Here is a 23,211-nt window from a genome sequence, read left to right as displayed (position 1 = left end):
TATTTATAGATATTTCCTATTTATAGATTTCGCAATTTAGAAATCATAAGAATGCAATAAAATATTCACTTGTAAATGTTTAATGTAGAATAATATTTTAAATCTCGTAAATAAGAATCATAAAGTACAATATTTAAATAGCGTAAATAATAATCGCAATGCGCAACTTTCAAATCAGGTGAATATGAAAATCGATGATAGATATTAAAATCGTGTGAATAAGAATCGAGATATTTTCAGAGTCTGGGCTTGGGATTTCTAAAAGGCTTGTTTTTGTTTATGCATAAAAAAAATTAAGATTAATTGAATGAGCAAATAAATGCTTTCCAAGCAAATCCACCTCTATTTTCTTTCTTCGTTTGCTTTCACGTCAGAAAACAGGAAGCAGAGGCGCCTGAATTACGAAAATATGTGCTATCCGGCGGACAGATAAAAATACGGAAAATCTTCTTTTCTGTGCGTAAAATCGGAGGAAATAGCTAAAATAAGTAAAATTGCAAAAGAGATAGCAGCTAGGACGTAGTTTGAATTTTCTGTTTGTCTTTGAAAATCGTAAATAAATTTAATTCTTTTATTTCAACGACTAAATTTTAATAAAAAAAGTGGGTATTCATTAAAAAAACCGAAACTTTTAGAGAATTTGAGTTTTTGATAAAAAGGCTGAAATCCAAGAAACAAAAGCGAAAAAATCTCATCCCTATATAAAGGTCAATCAGTTTTATCCCAAGCAAATGATGTTTAGAGAAACTTAAGAGGAAGGAATGAGGACTTTGATACTTTCGCTCTGCGGAAAAAAAGGAAAAGTTTGAAAAAAGCAGAAATTACATCCCTGTTTGTAGCTACATTAAAATTTGCATGAAATATCTCAATAGAATTGTCATTTTTTTATTAAAACGAATGTTTAAAATTAGGAAAATTTTAAAATAAAACAATCCAAAAAAGATTTTGTAAGGACACTGATAACACTAAGTCATTTCTCAAAATGATGTGACATTTTAGATAACTAACATCTTTAGAGGTTATTGCAACAGCAGAAAGAAACGCTACTTCCATAGAGCTTCAATGATGTTGGAAATTCTTCAATTTTTCAGTAAATATCAAAAAATGAATTAAAAATTCGTGACAAATGATTTCATTTTCTTAATCAGCATCAGGAATTACTGTTTACCTTCTCAAAAAATAATAATAATAACTAAATAAATAACTCCAAGATTTCTAGATGTCAGTAGAATATTTGAATGATATACAATGGAGTTTACTAGTCTCCAAAACGATCTGAACAGATATTTCTAGCATTAACAGAGAAGTATTTTTGACAATAAACGAAAAAATAAAGAAGTATAAAAGATGGATTAAGGTGCAACTACATAAATTTCAAATATTAGACTAAAATACAGAATAAAAAAATGTGTAGAAAGGAAACATTTTTGTAGAAGTATCTACACCAGAGGTCGCCAAAGTGGTCCATATAGATCCCCAGAGGTCTATTTGACAAAAGCGGGGGTTGATCAGAGTCAAGGGGTCGAATGGGGATCGATCCGATTCAGAAGGGTCGATTGGGGGTCGAAGAAAAAACAGTTCTTAATACGGAAATCACACATACCTAATTAAGTATGTAAAATTTGTGAATTTTTTTATTGACTTGATATCAGTTTCTTTATAAAACATAAATTAATAAACGTATATTTATTCGGGTGAAACAAGTATTTACGTACCAGCGCACAGTGATGCGAACTCAGCACAGTTTATAAGTCATATGCATATGTGCGCTTGTCCAAATGTCACGTGGGAGGAGCATTGATGGTACAAATGCAAATATTATATGCAGTTTCAGCTATCTTTGTAAAGTGTGAACAGTGTTGAATATTTGCAGTGTCGTTATTAAAACTTTTATAGTTTTCGATAATTAGTTATTGTTTCGATAAAACCATTCGTTTAGTTTAAAGAACGATTTTAATTAACAGTGTATGTAAAAAAAGAAAAGCATTAATAATAGGGAATAGTACAGACCGCGACAAAACTATAGCACACTTTGTATTTTTTTACAAAAATTACACAATTGACCAATTTTGACAAAAATTAAAATTGACCAATTTTGAACATAATATAGCTAACCTTGCAAAAAAACACCAGGCACACCCATCTCATTGATTAAGAAGCAATAAATATATAGTTACTTTGCTTATTATTTCTACTTATTCATAATTATTTATCAGTGTTTTCAGTACAGCGCGAGAATCTCGCACATTTTTTTCTTTTCTCGCATTAAAAAATTATTACCGCGAGAAATTCGCGCATTCTATAGATCAATTTCAAAATTCACCAATTTCTCGGAATTTTGGAAAAAGCTTCGAATTACGCCATTTAGAATAAAATCCGCTTCACTTTTCTTCCTGGATCTTTCATTATTTTCAACATCTGTCCCATTATCTAGCCTCCCTATTTACCAGTATTGTTCAAAAACTTTTCGAACAACAGAACCCCTTTCAGAACACATTTCTCTGCAACCACGTGATTACCGTAGGTAAGGTTTCCTCATGTAAGACGTTCAAATTTTCTACACACTTATGTAAGATGGACAAATACCTTGTAAAGGCAAAATCTTCTATGATGATGCATCAAAAATATTCAATGCTTTAAAAAATAGAAGACGTTAAAAATGTATTATAATTAAAGAAATGATTTTTTTAAAAGAGTTTTTGTGTTTTTTTAGTTTTTAGAAATCTTACTTAACTTTTTGTTTTGAGAAAGGGTGAGAAATTCTCACCCATTTTTTTTCTTATTACACTGCTTATTATTTAATAAATGATAAGGTATTTAAATTCTGATATACAAAAGTTTGATAAGACCCATTCTTACTTACTCTGCTGAGACTTGGACAATGACAGAAAAAGTAAAGCACATTATTTCTGTGTTTGAAAGAAAAATTTTAAGAAGCATATTTGGTGGCCTTAAATGTGACAATATCTGGAGAAGAAGAACTAACTCTGAACTTCACATACTATTTAAAGAACCTGACATAGTCAAATATATTGCAATTCAGAGAATCAAATGGGCGGGACACCTATCAAGAATGGATAATAACCGCATTACAAAAAAGATCTTCTATGCCAGACCATTAGGCACTCGAAAAAGAGGAAGACCTAGACTTAGATGGCTCGACTGCCTCGAAAGTGATTTATATACTCTAAAAGTCACAAATTGGATGTCTATGGCCAAGTGTAGAAGAGCCTGGAGTTCAACTCTGCGGAAGGCAAGGGCCCATCCTGGGCTGTCAAGCCAATGAAGAAGAAGATTTAAATTTCAACAGTAATATATTTTTCATAAAACTATTGTTACACAGTGTACTATAACTTTAATAAATGTTTAAAATCATAAAATAAATGTACAAACCCAGTATCGAATAGAGTTTTATTTTAATTAACTGAAATTACTTTTATGGGGGTCCATGGAGATTTCGAAAAATTATATAGAGGTCGATGATCAAAAAAGTTTGGCGACCCCTTATCTACACCGAAGTAAATGCCAAGTTCTGACGATTTCCGAGAAGTGGCCCCTGAGAAATAAAAAAAACCTCGAAAGGCAACCAATGTAGAAGGTAAAATGCTTAACCACCTTTTTTATTTTTTAAAGTTTAAAATCTTTTTTGCATTTTGGCAGTGTGTCAGTCAGGGTTTCCGCTACGGTAGCTTTTTTCGCAAAATGCGAAAAGACCCCTCAAAAATGCTAAAATTCAACAAAGCATTTTCGCATTTTTGCTAAAGGATTTTACTAAATTCCATTTAAAAAAAAGCTTCCGCGAAAAACCATGACGCTAACATCCATGAAAAAAACTTGATCAAACAAGAAGGATTGATCAGACAAGATTTTATATACCAATGATGTGTCTGAACAGTACCCATTAATAACTTCTGTTATAGAGTATTGTGCAACAATACCAATGCACACTGTTGACTGTGAAAGGGGCTTTAGCTGCCTTAATTTGATTAAAACTAATATTCGAAACAGGTTGTTAATCAACCATGTAAACAATTTGTTAATGATTAATATTGAGGGCCCTGAAAGTGCATTTAACTTTCAAGAAGCATTTGTAAAATGGGCAAACATGAAAGAAAGGAAGATTGTTAATTATAAACCAAAATGTTTTGATAAATAATAAATGTGTTTTTTTAGTTATAGGTATTCTTTTTTATATTCTTGTACATTAAGCTATTCTTTGTCAGATAACTTACAGTACTTGTTTGATATAAAGTAATTTTATAAGCCTAATGGCATTTTAGCATTTTGCTAAAACTTTTTTTCAGATTTTAGCTTTTTTGCTAATGAATTTTTAGACTCAGCTTAAACCCTGGTGTCAGTGCAAGCAAATACTAATATAAAAATATCTCCATGTCATATGAATTAAATTAAAAAGATATCTGCAAGGAAAATAAAATTACTGCTGTTAAGTCTCAAAGAGAGGCTTACCTGATGCAAAATCTTGAGCCTCAGACTCAGAATCACTTGTTGATTCATTATTAGTATCTAAAACTGGCACCTCACCTTTGTCACATAACACTTTACGAAACCTTTTAGATTCATGTTTAGAATATTTAAACTTGAAAAGTGTAGGAATATAATCAGGATGGGCTGGATGTCTAGATGGTTTTCCTAAAAGGAATAAACCTCATCAATATCAACACACACAAGTCTGAATAGGTTTAAGCAGCCTACTGCAAACGAGTTGAAATTAAAAAATTGAAAAAAAGAAAAGACTTTTAAAATATTGAAAATGCTCATAAATTTATATTAATTAGACTATATAAATCGATCGTACTATTCCATGCTATTAATTATTTTTTTCAGGAATTTGTCTTATTTCCTTTTAGTTTAAATTTCAATATTTACCAAAATGAATTCCCATAAGCCATATTGAATTTTTAAAAATAGAACCACTGTAAAAATATATAACTAAGAAAATATATAATCGATTTCATACTTAAATTTTTTTTTGCGTGTATAAGTTTGCTTGAGGGAGCAACGAATTAAACCCTTTAAGTTAATCCCTTCAATGATTTTTTTAAAATTTAACTTCGTACAATTTCTTTGAAGAAAATGTCGAGACTTAGTAATTATTCAGCAGCAGATCACGATACAAAAATCTTATCCCTGTGTTAATTGGTTTCTTGTGGAATAACAATTTAATGGTCAACTTAAAAAAAGGTTATTATAATTAATTTAGCAAGTTGGATGCTAACTGTGAAAATCTAAGGCAATATTTTCTTATCATGATCAGAATTTCTTATCAGAATTATTGTCGTCTTGGCAACTTTCATGCAGCAGCCCGTAAGGAGGTAAAACAACATCGAAGTTCAGGGGGACTCGGAGGCTAAAACTCATAGTTACCCCCCCAAGGAAAATTGTTACATTTAAAAAATAAAAAAAATTCAAGGCAAATGTTAACATTTTTAGAATTTATATGGCTCTTTCATGATTGTAAGAACCACTAGTAGGACAACAATTTAATGTACAGGAAAGCGTTATACAGAGGTAGCCAATTTATTAAGCTTCACTGAATATGTTTCAAACTAACTACACCGAATTCAAAAAAAAATAATTAAAAAAAATTCTTTATTTGACATTCGGATAACCATTATGCTTGGTGAAAAGGGAATAACTCACATTTCACTAAAAAAATGAAAACATTTTCTAATAAACCCTCAATATTTAAAACAAATTAATTAAAAAAAAGGGGATATTATCATAACTACGGCAAGTTGGCGAAGAGTCGCCGAGGAAGGAAGATAACGTTTCTGGCGGAGGGAACCAGTTTTCCTCGGATCATGACGTTTACGCCTCTTCCTTCTCATTGGCTCAAATTCCCTGACTACTCCTTAGAACTTATCGGTTAAGATATATCAGTTATTAAGTAACCGGTTCCGATTTCTTGTTCTTAAATAACGTGTACAAAATATTAGTTCTTGAATAACGTACTCACGGTGTCAGTTCCTAAAGATAAAACAGACGTTTTGCAAACGTCTAATCTAAAGTTATTAATCCTTTTATTCTTTTTTTTAAAAAAAATCTGTTTGACTCAAAATTAATGAGATTACATTTGAATAATAGTTTTAAAAAGTCTTATAATGCACCACAGTTTCTTTTCTTTGTTTCTGAAATATAATTCATATTTGATTTAAACATTTTATTCATTTTTCAATAGGATGAAGATTTAAGAACTCTACATTTTTCAATACAAAATGCATTTAAGATGGATCTGAGGAAAACGTTTCTAAGAAAGCTTAGACATTTAAATGTTTTACTTTAACCTTATTTTTATTAATTTTTAATTAGGATGAAGATCTTATGGCAATTACCTAAAATGTTTGCAATTTCAAATGTAACGAATTTTCTTATTCCAAATGCATAATAAAAATTCTTCAGAATGAAATACATATTGTTACGCTAATAATGAACTATAATAGATTTGAGAAATGAGTTAAGGAAGCACTTTATACATTCAAAAAAAAAAATTTGAATCACTTGTTTGCTTTTTCAGATGTATGATATTTTATTAAATCGTTTTTCGTCAAATTAAACATTTAATCAGAATTAATTTTCAATTATATGATAATTTTCAATTGGAAATATATATAAGACATTATTCACAAAGGAATCGATACTTTTACGCAAATAATAAATTAAGATAGATCTCAAGGAATAGACCTGAGAAAGCAATTAATACATTTAAAGTGCTTTACTTTAACCTTATTATTTTATTCAGTTGTTTGCAGTTTCAAAAGTTATAAAAGTTTTAAAAAAATATTTATATATATTTCATTATCATACGCAGCACTTTACTTTAACATTATTTTATTCAAATGCAATTTCAAAAGTGATAAAGTACAAAAACCAACTCTTATTTCATAATTATAAGCATGATTGCTTGCATTTTAAAAAATATCTGTAGTTGATTTATAGAGAAAATTACATTGTCAACTTTCATCATAATTAACACTTAAACTCGGAAAAAAGTTGTTCGCAAGTATAATACTAGTTTCCATTGCACGTATTTCAATTATAAATTTGGAGTTTAATTAAAAAAAAATTATAACTTTAAACGCGATAAAAAGATTTTGTTAAAATTTAAATCAAATCAGTAAAAATAATATTTCATTTATCTATTTAATTATTTATTATTTTTTTTACTAAGAAATTGAAAATAAAAAACATTTCTGAAAGAACTCCAAACAAGTCAATACAATCAATGCATCAGAATACGTCATCAGGTCAATGCTCTTCACAGTCATAAAATTTTAAAATTAAATTCCTGCTTAGAGTTTCAGATTAAAACTAAAATTGAAAGATTTAATTAAAATTATTACTTAATATTGCAAAGAGAATTTTGTGTTTTAATATTTGTATTACATGATCTTATAAAAGCACAAAACCCATGATCTTATGAAAATTCTATCACATGATCTTATGAAAATTTGCAAAAAAATTCCCGAATCTTTTAATGAATATTTTTCAAATCTTATGCAATTCTGAAACTGCCGTAATATTTAAAATAAATAAATAATTAAAAAAAAAAAGGAATTGAGTCCTATGTTTCGTTTTAAATGTAACCAAGTCGCTAATATGGTAATTATCATTGTTCCTGACATATATAACAGAAATTATTACTATCTCTAATTATTTTTTTCATTTTAATAAGATCATGTGCTAGAGGCGACGAGTATCATGCGTTACACCACGTCCCGTAAAAACGAATGAGCTTTCTTTTCACTAATGTTAAAAGTCATATTTGAAACATCTCGTAACATTAAAGATTTTTTAACAAAATAAAATAAATTAGTATCCACTTTTGTTAGACATATTCCAATAATCAAAAACTTCAAACAATAATATTTAATGACATATTAATCCTTTCCTTAAGAGACGAGTTTCATAAGAAACATTTCATTCACTTGTGTAACTTTTTTAAAATTCCTCTTGACCTTACATTTCTTTAAAGGAAATTTTAAGATGTTTTTTTCGTTAAAATAAATAAATAAATAAAATCTTCATAGTCAGCCGCTATTTTATAATAGATGGGGGGAGAAGCGAAGGAGAGAGGAAGGTAAGTTTATTTATTTTTATAAAACATTTTTTATTTACCCATTTCTTAGAGAGATATTTGTTTATTGTGATATTAAATATGTATTTAAGATTTTTATTCCCTGATGTATTTTTAACGCTACTTTTCCTTTTTTGCATTTTTAGAAAGCTGATATTGGGTAAAATAATGTGTTAAAATGATTTTTCCAAATTCGAAGCTATGAAGTTCAATGAGTTCGAATTTATTATTTTATTACATAGAAGCAAACTGAAAATTGTTTGAACAGTATCTGATGTATCAAAGGCTCTAGGATGGAAATTATGTCTGACGATTCGTATGCATTGCGTATCCCCTGTAGCTTGTATTTTTAAAACTACTCATTTCAAAAATCAAAAAAATTTATTATTTTACACGTAATAAGCTTTCCAAAAAGAGTGGACAAAAAAATCTGAGAAAATTGTGCAGTACTTTCCCAAAAACCAAGCACATTTTAATTCAAAAAGAGAAGTCCGAATATATTCATTAACAAAGATATCAATACAAGAATGAGTCTTTTTATTTAGTATTTATGGCTCAACATCTTTATCAATAACACTGTTAGAAATGTTTTGTTATTCGTCTCAAGCTATTAAGTCAAAAATCTGAAGGAATATTTATTAAAAAAAAAAGAGTATGATTTTGCTTTTTAAATCGTGTATTAAATTATTATTTGCACCCGCAGTGATTAAATTGCATATCTTAAATGTGCCTCTCAAAACAGGGAAACTGCATCTTAGTACGAGTAATAATTTGTCCTACTAGTTTTTATTAATGAAATATATCTTTGCTGTTATACACTTTAAATTGAAATGAGCAATGATGTGTTAATAAACATTGAAAATACACAGTCCAGTCACATTAATGTAACCACCTGTCAAAATCCAGAATTACCACCTTTGGCAGAGCGAACCGCTGCGAGACATGCAGAAAGAGAGTCAATTAGGTTTCTGAAGGTGTTCATTGGGATGTTGAGCCATGCCGACTCCAGTGCCGTGGCCAGCTGCGCTAGATTACGCGGTTGAGGATCCATGGCGCGAACAACCCGATCGAGATGGTCCCCCAGATTCTCGATTGGATTTAAATCCGGTGAGTTTGCTGGCCAGGGGAGTACGGTAAACTCATCCTGGTGCTCTTTGAGCCACGCACATACACTGCGAGCTGTATGATATCTCGCATTGTCCTACTGGTAGATGCCATCATTCTGAGGAAAAATCATTCGCATGTAGGGGTGGACATGGTCCGCAAGGACAGATGCGTACTTGTGCTGATCCATCGTGCCTTCCACAATGATGAGTGCATCCAGTGAATGCCAGGAAAACATTCCCCAAACCATAATGCTCCCTCCTCCAGCCTGCAGCCTTCCGGCAATTGTTGCAGGATGTTTGCTTTCAGACGTTTCTCGCAGTATACGCCAACGTCCATCTGTGCGATGTAGCATAAAACGTGATTCATCGGGAAAAGCCACCTGTTGCCATTCTGTGGGTGTCCAGTTACTGTACTGGAGTGCAAATTCCAGCCTTCGTCGTCGATTAACAGCAGTCAGCATAGGTGCATTAACCAGGCGTCTGCTGCGGAGACCCATGCGCAGCAACGTTCGCTGAACAGTGGTTGAGGATACACTCTTGGTAGACCCTTGATTCATCTGGGTGGTCAGTTGCTCAACAGTTGCACGTCTATTCGCCTGAAAGCATCTCCATAGCCTTCGTTCGCCTCTGTCATCTATGGCCCGTGGTGCAGCACATGTGTGTACGCCGCTTGTTTTGTATAGTGCCATTTTGCCATGCACGGTATACTTTTACCACGGCGGCACGCGTACAGTTCTCAAAATCAGCCGTTTCCGAAATACTTCCACTATTGGCCCGAAAGCCTAATTAGCCCTTTTGGACGTCGGATAAATCGCTACGTTTCTGCATTACGCCAACGATTGAAATGCTTTCAGATGCCTTAGGACATCCTATATATACAATTCACTGTAATGTGCTGTCACCTGCATTCCGTGATTGGTTATTTCACGTTGAGGTTGAAAGTAGGTAGTGGTCACATTAATGTGACTGGACTGTGTATATGGATTAGCTATCTTATTAAATCTACAATATAGTAAGTAAAAATCCAATTTAATATGTATAAAAAAATTATTTAATATCTATGTATCGGGAAATTAAGCTTGTTTTTCTCTTGTTTTAATCTAGCCATGCAGTGTTATTGTAAGTTCCAAAAATCACAATCATATGTGATGCCTTCAACTAGCAAGCAACATTATTTATAAAAGGAGATTTTCGATTGCAATTGCTAAGAATACAAAAGAGGATCAATTTCTTGATTTCAGAGTTGTAAGAAAATGTAGCTGCACCACAACTAATAGCTAATTTTCTACAGAATTTTTTAACTTCTTATTTGAAATATTCTCGAGCAGCATGACAAATAAAAAAATTTGTTTCATTCCGCTTACGAGTAGTGTCTTATTTTCCACCCCTATTCTTATTATCAGGGGTGATTGTGAGCCCAATTAAAAAATCCTGAAAATTTCCTGAGTAAAATCATTAATGATGCATTTCAAAAAATTAATATCTTTATAAATTTAAATCATTGATATTTTCACAACGTGAAAGTCTACATTAATTATATGCAGCATAATTTAAATTAATAATTATGTATTTAGTTTACTTTTATCTCTAATCACATTTATTATTTTACCAGAAAAAATATTTACAAATGAAAGAGATGCCAAGAATAAATTCTAGTTCTAATATTTTTAAATAAAATATACAAGAATTTTTATACATAAATGTGATAGATGATTTCTGTAAACTTCTGGACTGTGGATTTCCTGATCGCGGATAGCGAAACATCTGGAAACCCGGTTTTTTTCCGGAGCACATTCATCTCTGTATTATTTTCAATTTAAAAATGGAGAGGGAGGGGGGTTTAATTTAAATTGTTTATAAAGAGAGGCTTTAACTAAGCAAAGTATAATAAACAATAAGAGAAATTATGCTATGTTTACAGATAATTCGAATAGTCGAAAATAGTATTTTTTATTATTAAATAAAATGCAACTTGCAATTTAATTAAATCAGTAATTTTGACATGAAACTCAGGTTATATATCTTAATGATTATAATTTAACTCATCTCATTTGTAATCTTATATAATAATTATAAATTTAATTTTTAACAATCAACATTGAACTTTTAGTAATCTATTATCAACCAACAACCATAAATTCCAACGTCAGGGCTTTATTGCTAACATCCGCTGTAGCACTTTCGTCATGGTGCGGGGATTAGGTTCGCAAGTACCATATGATTAATGGATGGGAGGCCTTCTTGTGCGTTCATTGATAAGATTTGGTTATGAAATAGTCAAATACTGTATAAATATAATACACCATTTCTTACAATATATTTAATAATTCCTTTAAAATGTCCATTATAAATGGCAAAATTTCCTATAATTTACATAGATTTAGCAAAAATTTTTTTCTCCATAAATGCTTATAAAAAGTAATGCTTGCATTAAGCTTTCATTTTTATTTAAAAATTCCATCATAAATTTTTTATTTCAAACTTTCTGCATAACCACTTATCATCCCACTAAAAATTAAGCAAGCCTAATAATATTGCGATCCAGTTGCAGACAATAGATTCAGACTTAAGGCATTTGATTTATATGTAAGCTTAAGTAACTTGAAATGTTAATATCAGACAGTTATATGGGTGATTCTTTGGAAACATGACAATTGGAAAAAAAAAATTTTTCAAATTTAAAATCTTCAAAATAATCATTTTTTTGTATATTTATTTAGTTACATTTACTAATATCTTACAGACCGCAGTGTAGTTTATTGAAATTTGTTAAAGGAAAAATATTTAATTGGTGTAATCAAATAAATCTTCATATTGAGCTGCAAAAATTAAAAAAAAAAAAAAAAGCTTTTCTTAAAGTTTATAAATACAAAAATCAAATAAGAGCTGGGTCATAGAGAGAATTTGTAATCTGACTCAACTAAATAACCTTTTCCTAACTTTTCAATAAATTCTGCATTCAAAATAATCATATCTATAAATCGGAATTGTAAAAAAATTAGCCCAACTCCGATTATGAAAATGATTTAGACGAATGTTTATAATCATGAGGATAGAAATATTACTTTTATTAATCTTACTACAATCGTTTAAATTATTACTTATTACAAAATTAATTTATAATCTTTAAACGTTTTTGAGCCTATTTTTTTTTTACTAAAATCTTAAAAAAGTACACATAAAGCTATTGAGACTGAGGGACAATCTAGCTATTGATTTTCTGGAAACGGCAAAACGTTATGATTAAATGAAAATAAATGATATTAATTGCGAAAATATAAATCACCATTGAGATAAAAAAAAAGGGGGGGGGAGGGAACTTAAATAGAAAGAAAATTAGAAAGAGGAACGAAATGTTTCTGTTACTTTTATTATTTTTTGCAATTCATTCTATTTTCACCTTCAAGGCGATCTTTCAAAACTATTTCGTATTTTTACAAACTTTAATTCATGATTTGGACTATTTTAAAATTAATATTGTCTATGGAGCTGTAATTATTTCTAAACGCATAAATACATTACAAATAATAAAGTTAACGAATATCTTTTAGATTGATAGGTTCATATTACTGACGCATAATTAAACATATTTTTTTTGTAAAATTACTTACTTTTTAAATAATTGTATCCTAATACACTTTTATTATTAAAAATGTATTTATAATTATGATTTCATGACAATCCATGTTAACATTGCAACGATTTTCATAGCAAATAATACATACTTATAAATTATTTAATTAAATATTTAACAAATAAGGTATCCTTCAGCTCATAAAATTCCTAAGTCAAATTTATTAAGCTAAGTTCTAAAGGTAAAAATTAAATTTAATGTATCATGGTTTTCCTTCAATATTTAAAGAATCAGCTTGGGCTAAGACATTTATTTGTTATGCGTGATTGTGCATTAATATTTTTTACAAATGCATGTCTTGAATCTAAGATTAAATGAAAATTTCAATACATTATAAGTCGGTGGTTGGCTTTCTGAAAAATTTGGAGTCGAAAATTTCAACTACCAACTCTACAACTATGGTTCGAAAAATATGAAAAACTGTTTTAAAGATAAACTAAATATATAAAACGATTAATTGTAAAAAAATGTATTAAAAATTCCTGCATGGGTTTTTTAAAAAATGGTGAAGTAAATTCGAAGTATCCGCGCAGTGTTAAGACTTTGTTAAATCGAAAAAATTAAATTTATTTTTGGAAAAAGCATAAATTATTATAGAATAAACTTTATGATGAGAAGAAAGAAGAGTTAAAATATCTAAAAAATATAATTGATAAAAAAAATCGACCTTTTTATACTAAGAAATTTATTTGTAGTATACTCTATTAAGACGGTCAACTGTAATAGCATTTTTTCCCAATTTTTTTTATTATTAAAATCTTTCGCACATTTATCTCTCATTTATTTTATGTTAGTCAATAACTATTTTAAAGTTGCTTAAAGTTAAAAAATTAAAAAGTTGAAAAAAACGCATAAAATTTTATTTTACTTGCTGCAGGGTTCCCACGGTTTGGAAAATTTTTCAAAGTGGTCGCAAATGTGGGATAAAACTAGATATTTTAAGCAGTTAAAAAATATTTAATTTAAAGGAAATATATATTGGTGGAAAAAATAACTCAAGAATCGAATTTACGAATGAAAGATAAATTTAAGCATTTTTCAGTTGTCTTGAAAATGTTTTAGCTATCACTCATTTATTTTTTCCAGTTTTTTTTTTTTTTTTTTTTTTTTTTTTTTTTTAAGGCGCTTTATTTCGTATGTTTCTGGCGCAATTTTTTTTTCTTATGTCGAGAAAGAGTTCAAGGTGCATAAATCCCCATGGCAGAAGTACCTTGAAATCTTGTATAATCTAACATCTGACATTGTAGGAGATTCATTTAATATAAAATTTAATAATAATCATTTATTAGAAAAATCTTAGTTGTATGGTGGAAATAATAATAATAAAAATAAGGTTGAAAAAATATAAATAATAAAAGAAATAAGAATAAAATATAATAAAACAAAGAGTAAGAAATAATAATAAAAGAATTCAAAATTTGACGTAATAAAGTCGGACATTCGTTGATCATGAAATATCGATGCATTTCACTCAATGAGATAGATATGAATAACTCTGTATCAATTTGCCCTTTACAACACTATTCTTAATATGCTTGCAATAAATTTTACTTTTAAAGTTTTTTTTTTCAAAATTCGTTTTTTAAATTACTTTCAGATAGAAAAATTTAAATAAGAGAAGTTATTTCAAAAAATATAACACAATGAAAAACTTTAAAAAAAATACCATAAAGCTTCAAATTTAAACTACTGAGTTCCACACAAAATTTTCTCCACCCTCATCCAAAGAATTCGAAATTCCACATTTTTTATTAGATTTTACAATAATTACAAAGCATTTTATGTAACATAAATGCGAGTGAGTACAGTGTGGAATATTTTCAACTAAAGAAAATTTTGCAGATACTAGACTTAATAGTTTTTTTTCTACACTTAATAGTCTTTATAGACTCAATAATTTTTTTCCCATGTTTTTTCGTTTTAAAAATTTTCATATTTGGTTTTTTCAGCAGTCAACTTATACACCTGACATACCAAAAATTACAAGAGCACAATCAAAAATATAGCGGGTCGACTTATATACCGGTATATACAATATACAGAATTTTATATTTTTACAATTGGGTAAATTATGTTATAAATCTTCATTGTAGTCATTAAACTTATGGTTATAAAAATAACACTTGCTAAGATTAATTTAAATCATAAATGTATAGTTTAATATCATAAGAACAGAAGTTTCGAAATAGGCTATCTTACAGTGCGTGTAGATACGTTGATCAAAAAATGACGTTAATAAAGTGTGACAAAATAAAAATAATAAAGATTACAAGTGAAGCAGGATGTAATGAATACTATTTAAATATTTTTATCTAAGAAAATCAACTTCTGGAGTCGACTTGCTAAGAAAAGAATTATTTACTGATTTGATAACAATAAAAAACACGGTATTTTTATCTGTTCCGCAAATAACCAAACAATTTGTCGATTCGGGAAAATATATTCAGCTTCAGTATTTTTCATTTTGGAAAAACAAAGAGTTTTGGAATTATTGGCTACATCTGAAGTTTAAGCACATCATAAATAAATGCTAATAATTAGGCTAATAATATGATAATAATTAAATGCTAATAATACGTAGCGGGTCCTAAAATTTGGCTGGGTCCAGTTATTCAAAACTAAACAGAAAAAAAGAAATCTAGGTGTATATATGTATAAACTACAGGCGCAACTTATAAACGATGGGAGCTACCTAAGGCATTTGCAGCTGTTAATGTTAAACCTTGTAATTTTCAGCTACACCTAGAAGATAAGAGGATTCCTAAGTCAAGCCCAGCAACCTTATCAAGTCGACCAAATTCGATTTCGTGAAGAATTTTGTAGTTAAAACTAACGCGTATTCGTGGGAGAAGAGAAAAACCGTCTAGCCTGATGGTAAAGCAACTCAACCGGAGAGAAATTGAACATATTGCATCGTTACCAATAGATAATTTTATTCCGTTATGCTTCAGTTTTATGTAAGCACGAATAATAAAATTTCCCGAAATAAGTTCATCATGTCAAAGATTGATTTTTTTTTTTTTAATATTATTTTATGGATGTGTCCTTCTTCTCAATCTTAATGTAACTTTCTGTATTATTGATTTTATTATTTGAATTCTTCAAAATAGAAAATTCGAAAGACTTCAATCTTCAAAGAAAGACAACCAGAAAATAAATAATTCAAATGTGAAAAACAAGAAGATTTTCACCGACATCAGAATTTCTCAATTTAAATTGTGGGATTGATGAGAAAAATTTAGAGGAATCGTATTTCACCACTCTTAATGACTTTTTATCATTTATTTCTTTTATATTACATGTATAAAAGTAACAATTTAGAATTTCTTAAACTAAGAAACCTTATTCGAAAGTGAATAATAAAAAAGAAATTTTTTTAATTTAATTTTTCAGTTTCAGTTAATATGTAATAAAAATGGGTTAACGTCCACTGCAGATTGGTAAGCAACTATATCAATCGTCAACGACGATTAAGTGCACTATTTCCATCCTTTTTGATAAAAACCTTTAAGGTCGTAATCAGCTATATGGAATTAATAAATGAGAAGTCATAGAAGGGGAGAGGCGAATTCGTGAATGCAGGACTTTAAAACTAGTTTATTATATGAACCTTATTGACCCTGCCCAATATTTATTTCTGAGATCAATTTTTGAACTCAGAAATAAATATTAGGTTGGGTCAATTTTATTGAAGGCAAATGCATATAATTGATTTATTACATGGCAGTTCCTTCCTGGCACTCCCCCCCCCCCGAGGCTGAAGTATTAATAAAATATCAGAATCTAGATTTCTGAAAAACCATGAAAAAAAGATTAAATGATTGAACCCATTAACCCCTTTCTATTGACACTAAATAAAACTTCTTTTTAATAATTAATTGAAGACTATAAGTGTTATTTATAGAATTCGAAACAGAAGTTAATACCGAGAAATTATTTGAGCGAAAAATATGTTGAAATGTTAATTATTAGGAGTTCAATAATTTTTAAGCTATTTAGTGCATCTGAAAATTAGTTCGTGGATATAAATGCATTAAATGTTTACATAAGGCGTTTTAAATTGTTACATGCGTAAAATTATTACATTTATAAAATCGGAGTTCCGTCGAAAAAAGTTGGATCATTTAGGGTTTCACAATCGAAAAAAATTTGGGAATCGCTGTCGTGATACATACATTTTTACTTGATGGAATGTTCTTATTATTAAGAAATGTAATTTATTTTGAATTTTATTCACCCTAATTATTGATGGAAGTTACTATTACGAAATAATTTAAGTTATAAAAAATTTAGTTAATAAGGAATATTTTTTTAGTCATGAAAGCATAACTTCAGTATTGCAATGGTAATAAATTTCCTCTAAGTCCCATTGAAGGGGGTGTGATAATTTCAGATTGCTCAGTTGAATAGGAAGAGAGCGGTCTTTTCTAGAAGATGAACTTTGACATTGATGAATTTTCCCCCCAGTGCAGCTGTGGGCTTAGGCTCCTCTAAGGCTGTGGGAGGAATGCCTTCTAAGAAAAAGATCACCCGATACTTTGTCAAGCTTCCCGCCGAACACGCCAAATTAACGTTTTGATTGGTTCGATAGAAAAGCGCGCACTTCTTTCTTTCAATATGGCTGTGTGGAAAGTTACACAAACTGTTTTTTTGTAAGAGTTTTTATTTGAATTAATAATTGTCTAATTCGCAATAAATATAATTTTATTTTTTAATTTCAAACTTCTTTTTTTGTTAATTTAAGATTTGCTATTAAAAAATTACTGTTTATTTCCCCCCCTTCTCTTTCGGCTCGATGTTTATTCGTAAATGAAGTAAGTTTCTTCCCTGTATTTTAAAAATTTTATAGTGTATAATTTAGACGTAATGCCTCTTTATTTTTTACTAATTATTGTTTCTTTAAAAAAGTAAATATAAATTTTCAAAGTAAATATAAATTTTAAAAGTAAATATAAAGTTAGTATGATTTTGCTTAAAATTTATGTTTAAAAAAAAAAACACCATTTACTTTGCTTAATTTGTTTGAATAAGATCAAAATTGTATAGAGTATTATAATGTGTAAATATTGGAAGAAAAAGTATTATGTATTCAGTTTTAATAATTATAATTTAATATAATTCTTTAAAAAATTAAATATAAATTTATTAGTATGATTTTGCTTAAAATTTATGTTTTAGAAATCGATAACCATAAATTGAAATTTAATTAGAAATTTCTGAGGGAAAGTTTAAAACTATTTTAAAAAAATTAATTTTGTTTTATTAAGAATGTTACCTGAAAAGCATAGTATTTAATATGCAATAAATATAAAAATTATTACGTTTGCCAAACTTTCCATTTAGAATTAACAGTTAAAGCTTAACAATTTTAAAATTGATTAGCCTACTTGAATAGAGTTTCCATAAGTAAGTGTTTATTTATGTTTATCTTTGATTTTCTATTTGTTAGCCTTGTTTCTTTAAAATCCAGATTTTTCACTCTTGAACTATGTTTACATTTTGCATGCGATTTTTTTTTCTATCTTCTGTACCTGTTATTTCAATTTTCTCCCCGTTCCTGATATCACGACGGTAACACCGTTCTTTTTTTGGTCCTCTCCTCTTAGAGAGCGCCTTTTCTTTCCCCCATCTTCCCCCTTTCCGTCGTGATGTCATGATCGGGTTTCTCTTTTTCCTCCTACCCCTTGGCGGCCTATCTAAATAGGTCGCCAAAAAATTGGCGGCACTTGGCCTTGCCGTAGTTATGATAATCATCCCAAAAAAAAAAACGGAAAAACTTTGTTTCCTTACAAGAATATATTTTTTATCTACCTTATATCTTATAAAATACTCTATAAGATTCAAACGTATCTCAAAAATCATGAGATTTTCTTTCACAAATGCAAAAGTTATCATGAAAGAAAATTAGAATTTTTTAAAAAAAAAACACTTTAATTTTCTCCAGCTATAATCTTTAAAATAAACAATCACATGCTAAGTTTGATAGATGGTAAATAAACAAATATCAAACCTGTGACGAAGTGTGCCCCGCAAATACGAGTGTGCTTGTTCGGTACGAAATATTTTCGTCGCACAGCCAAAATCCAAAGAATGCGACGATTTTTTTGTGATGGAAAACGATAAAAACCTAATCCTTTACCCTTTTCAAATTTGTTTAAACACCCATATGCACAACATGTTGGTGTCATTTCAATTTAAGTTTCAGCGAAATAGAAATAATTACAAAATTATTTATTTATCTACCCAACCAAAACAATCACTAACCAACCATACAACTAGCGGACGTTTTTTAGATTGGGTTGGGTGAACGCAACGCATGCGCATGGTTGGCGTCAAAAGTTGGCGATGGTTGGAAGCTTTCGAGTTGGAGTTCGCTTCTCTGTGCATTTTTGCGTGAACCACTAATAAAATTTAATTCAATAGCTTTTTTATTTTATCAGTTAAGATCAAAACGACTCACAATTTTACAAAATACAAGTTTACTTCATGAGCAAAAGAAAAATTAACTCTGGATCAGATTTCCGTTTTTTTAAAATTAGTGGTGCAAATGGGGGGGGGGGGGGATTATACTTTTATGATTAATAATATAAAAATTAGTGTAAGAAAATTTACTTCCAAATTAATTTTAAAGCAAAGATTGCAAAATAATGAATTTTCCTTTTTTTATTTTATTTATTTATTTATTATTATTTTTTGTCAAGTCTTTAATAGAAAAGTCATACAATATTTCTATCAAAATGTGTATTTTTTCGGAGGAAGGGGTACTAAATTTAAATTATAATTTTCCCTTTTGCAATCTACTTTTACAAAAAATTGTATTCATATTTTATGACCACAGTAAAAATAATTGCTTCTTTTCAATTAGTCAGGCATTAGAAAATTTACCATTTTTTTTTTCTTAATTTTATTATATTTTTTTTTAATTGTTATAAATTAAAAAAAAAATTCATGAAATATTTTGACTGAGATCTACATTATTGGTGACTTTTCCACTTACAAAGAATTGAAAAGTACCAAATTTTGTTTATTAAAAAAATATCAAATTTATAGTATTTTACCCTCCCCCCCCCCAGAGTTTTGATGTCTACTTTTGCAAATCCCTATTAACAGTATGTTAATATTTGTATAGTTTAACGATTTCTTCTAAGTTGAACTTTAAAATAGCTTTTATAATTAACATGAAGAAATATCTTAAATGATTTTAATATGCTGTCCTTAAGTGTTGAAATGAATTGAAAATAATCCTTTTTATCAAGAACAAAATCTTAAAATTTGAAATGGAAATTGTTACAGTTGTGGAATTTTGAAACATTACAATGAAAAAATTAAGGATTTCCTTAGTACTCAAAAATCAATATCAACTTTATTTAAAAAAAATTCATATGAGCTTATCTTACTTTCAAAAAAGTTACTTATTTAGCATTTAAGGGCAAAATTAAAAAAAAGATACAGCCTTTTTTTTTTTTTGGTTAAGATACAAAAGAATTAAGTTACATTAAAACATTAAGTTATAAAAGAAATAAAATCTTTGACTATTTGAAGATGGCACATATGGCGTTGATCACATAACTAGTCCCTTTGTTCTTTGCTGAGTGTTTTGTACATCAAACATAAATATATTAAAAAGTCTCCGAAGTAGTAAAAATATTAAAAAAATTGAGCAATTGTTTTTAAATTTTTTTGAAATCAAAATTATTATAATCAATTTTTACATTAGAATCTTTTTTTTTCGCATTAAAATTTCGTTTTATTTTTTGGGCTTATCAAAGATAAAAGGACGTTATAAAAATATAATAAATAATTAACTTAATTATCTGTTTCAAGAAGCTACACTGGTATTGCCCAAAGTATAAATTTACATAATAAATTATTTTCTTTTTTAATTTACTATTTTTGTCATACAATACATTTTATTTCTCATATAGTAAATGAAGGAGGATATTTACGTTATATGAATGAGGGTTAAACTCAGGTAAAATTCAGTGTTCTATTTCTGTACTACGTTTGTTTTATTTTCTATGCTTTTTTAAGATAGAAAGACTGTTATAAATAGACAAATGATTGACTTAACAATTTTCTGTTTTAAAAAGATACTCAGAAATGGTCCAATGTGTACATTTATCTCATAAATTATTTTCCCTTACAATTAATTTTATTTCTCATATAATGAATGACGGGGATATTTTTTTGAAGATAAAAGGCCTCTTATAAAGAGATTATAAATTATTGATTTAACAATTATTTGTTTCACGAAGCTATTCCGGTATTGTTCAATAAAAACATTTTTCTCATTCATTTTTTTTAATTTACTTTTTTTATTCATTTTATTTCTTATATAATGAATGACAAAGGATACTTTACATACTATGAATAATGATCAAATTGAAATAAAATTTTATTATGAACCAACAATAACTTTCTCTTGAAAAGTCTTACATGTTAAAATCACATTTAAGTGTGAAAATATTTATAACCATTGTGGCTCACCCTTACAAAAATGTCTCCGTCATTTATGACCTGGACTGCTTGATTTATTTATTTATTTTTTGAAAATTTGGGAGAATAAATGGATATTACTACAAGCTGTATAGTACTGTACAGTTTTCAAAATTGAAATGAAAAAAAAAATGGCCTTGCAAGCAAGGCACAATTAGAATTTTCAGTAAAACAACTTGGAAAGGGAATATCTGCCATTTTCATAATATGAACAGTTTCAATTTACAGTAGTACCAAAGCACAACGAAAACTGTTAAAATAGAATTTAAATTTTGCAGGGTGGGGTCATTTACTTCATCCTTTGAGAAACAGTTATAGGTTCAAAATGATGCATTTAGTTGCACCCTCAAGGGCCAATAAAAAATTGTAAACACATTCAAACCTGCTTTTAGTTTGATCGTGGGAGAATTTTGTACAAAATTTAATACGTTTGGTGCTCTAAAAAAGTATGTTTGTTCTAGTTTGTATTATAAATAAAACTTCAATTTTTAACAATTTTTCTGAACCATGAACCTAACCTACATGAACAATATGCATTAACATTATCATTAACATGATTGAAACTTAAGGAGTTCCCAAAGAAGTATGCAATACATTAGTAAAGTAAAAATGCATACAGCTCTTAAAATGTAATAATTTTTTCTTAATACCGAATACAAGTAAGTAAGTTGGTCTAAAGTACATATATTATATAATACATTCAGGGGTAGAAAAACAAACTATTATAATTAAGTCAACTATTAAAATTATTTAAGTCAAAGCTAGAATTTGTAATAGTAAATTACCACTATTATGAAGGAAATAACTTCTTCCTGATCTCCTTTTTTTTATTATTACTATAAGACTTAACTATGTGTTAAATACTCGTAAATGCGTTACATTGAGTCTAATAAATGGTAGATATAAGGTATTTTCTAGTTACTGCTTTTAATATATATTTTTAGAATTCCCCTCAAAATTGAAGATAAAAATTAAGTTCCTATAGGGCAGTGGTCGGCAAACTTATTAGCCAAAGAGCCAAATATGAACATTACAACAATTTTTAAAAAAATTGGGAGCCAAATCTGCTTTAGTAAACTTCTATTACACTAAATAAAACTAAATTTCATACTTAATAAATATTTATTAATACGAACATTGTGCTTACATCTCCTTGGAAAGTTTGAGTAAGTCAGGTTTGTATGTTGTTGTTTTTAACATGATTCCAAGTTCTCATCAATAAGATAACTTCTTAGTTTACTCTTGATAATGTTCATGCTTGAAAAAGATTGTTCGCATATATATGTAGAACCGAAAAGGGAAAGAACAGCAAACGCGAGCTTTTTCAGCTGATCGTAAGAGTCAGGAATACTATTCCAAGCGTTGAAAATGACCATGTCTTTCTTCTCCAGGTCATTCAAAGCAGACCACTTGAGTTGAGAACTAAGATCAAATTTTTTTCTTCTCCAATATTTCCAATTCAACACAAAGACATTTGAATTTAGAGCGCCATATCTCCTTGTTTTTTAAATCCGGCAATTGTATTTCAGAGCTACCAATGTCAATTTTAAAAGGAGAAAATTTCAACTCGGTTATTGTAGCATAAAGAGGATTTTTGACAAATGCTAAAGTTGCTCTGCTGTTTTTAAATTCCTGAAATCTGCTGAGAAATGCTTCCCTCATATTTAAAATTATTGCGCCTTCCGTGGATATTTGTGCCAGAGCCACACTTAAGGAGCCAAAGAGCCACATGCAGCTCTGGAGCCGCACTTTGCCGACCGATGCTATAGGGGTATCAAATAATTAAGAGAGGAAAAAACAAAAACGCTATTAAAATCTAAAAAATAACAACTGAGGAATGCAGGACTTTTAAAATTAAAACTTGTTTGGTTGAAAGATAA

General features: G+C 28.8%; 1 protein-coding gene and 1 long non-coding RNA gene across 4 annotated transcripts in view; one reads left to right on the top strand and one right to left on the bottom strand.

Annotated features, from left to right (window-relative positions):
* LOC107457279 (uncharacterized) overlaps positions 1-19,149 on the bottom strand; it is a 27,464-nt gene extending 8,315 nt beyond the window's left edge. For 2 of the 3 annotated variants that reach the window (XM_016075409.4, XM_016075410.4), the window contains exons 1-2: positions 18,846-19,143; positions 4,468-4,650 (exon numbers count right to left, since the gene is read on the bottom strand). In XM_016075409.4, coding sequence (XP_015930895.1) covers positions 4,468-4,650; positions 18,846-19,023 — 361 coding nt within the window. In that variant the 5' untranslated portion in view covers positions 19,024-19,143. Of the gene's footprint in view, positions 1-4,467; positions 4,651-18,845 lie in introns of all 3 variants that reach the window. The other variant, XM_043047587.3, reaches the window with a different exon arrangement.
* The window catches only part of LOC147805269 (uncharacterized), an 8,010-nt gene continuing 1,851 nt past the window's right edge, over positions 17,053-23,211 (top strand). The window contains exon 1 of the long non-coding RNA XR_015428623.1: positions 17,053-17,649. This is a non-coding gene — a long non-coding RNA (uncharacterized LOC147805269). The remainder of the gene's footprint in view (positions 17,650-23,211) is intronic.

The sequence above is a fragment of the Parasteatoda tepidariorum genome, chromosome 8, assembly GCF_982258835.1.
Source record: "Parasteatoda tepidariorum strain Cologne lab strain chromosome 8, Ptep-v5.0, whole genome shotgun sequence".
Classification (NCBI taxonomy): domain Eukaryota; kingdom Metazoa; phylum Arthropoda; class Arachnida; order Araneae; family Theridiidae; genus Parasteatoda; species Parasteatoda tepidariorum.
Note: the sequence above shows the minus strand (reverse complement) of the source record. Positions and strands in the feature narration are given on the sequence as shown.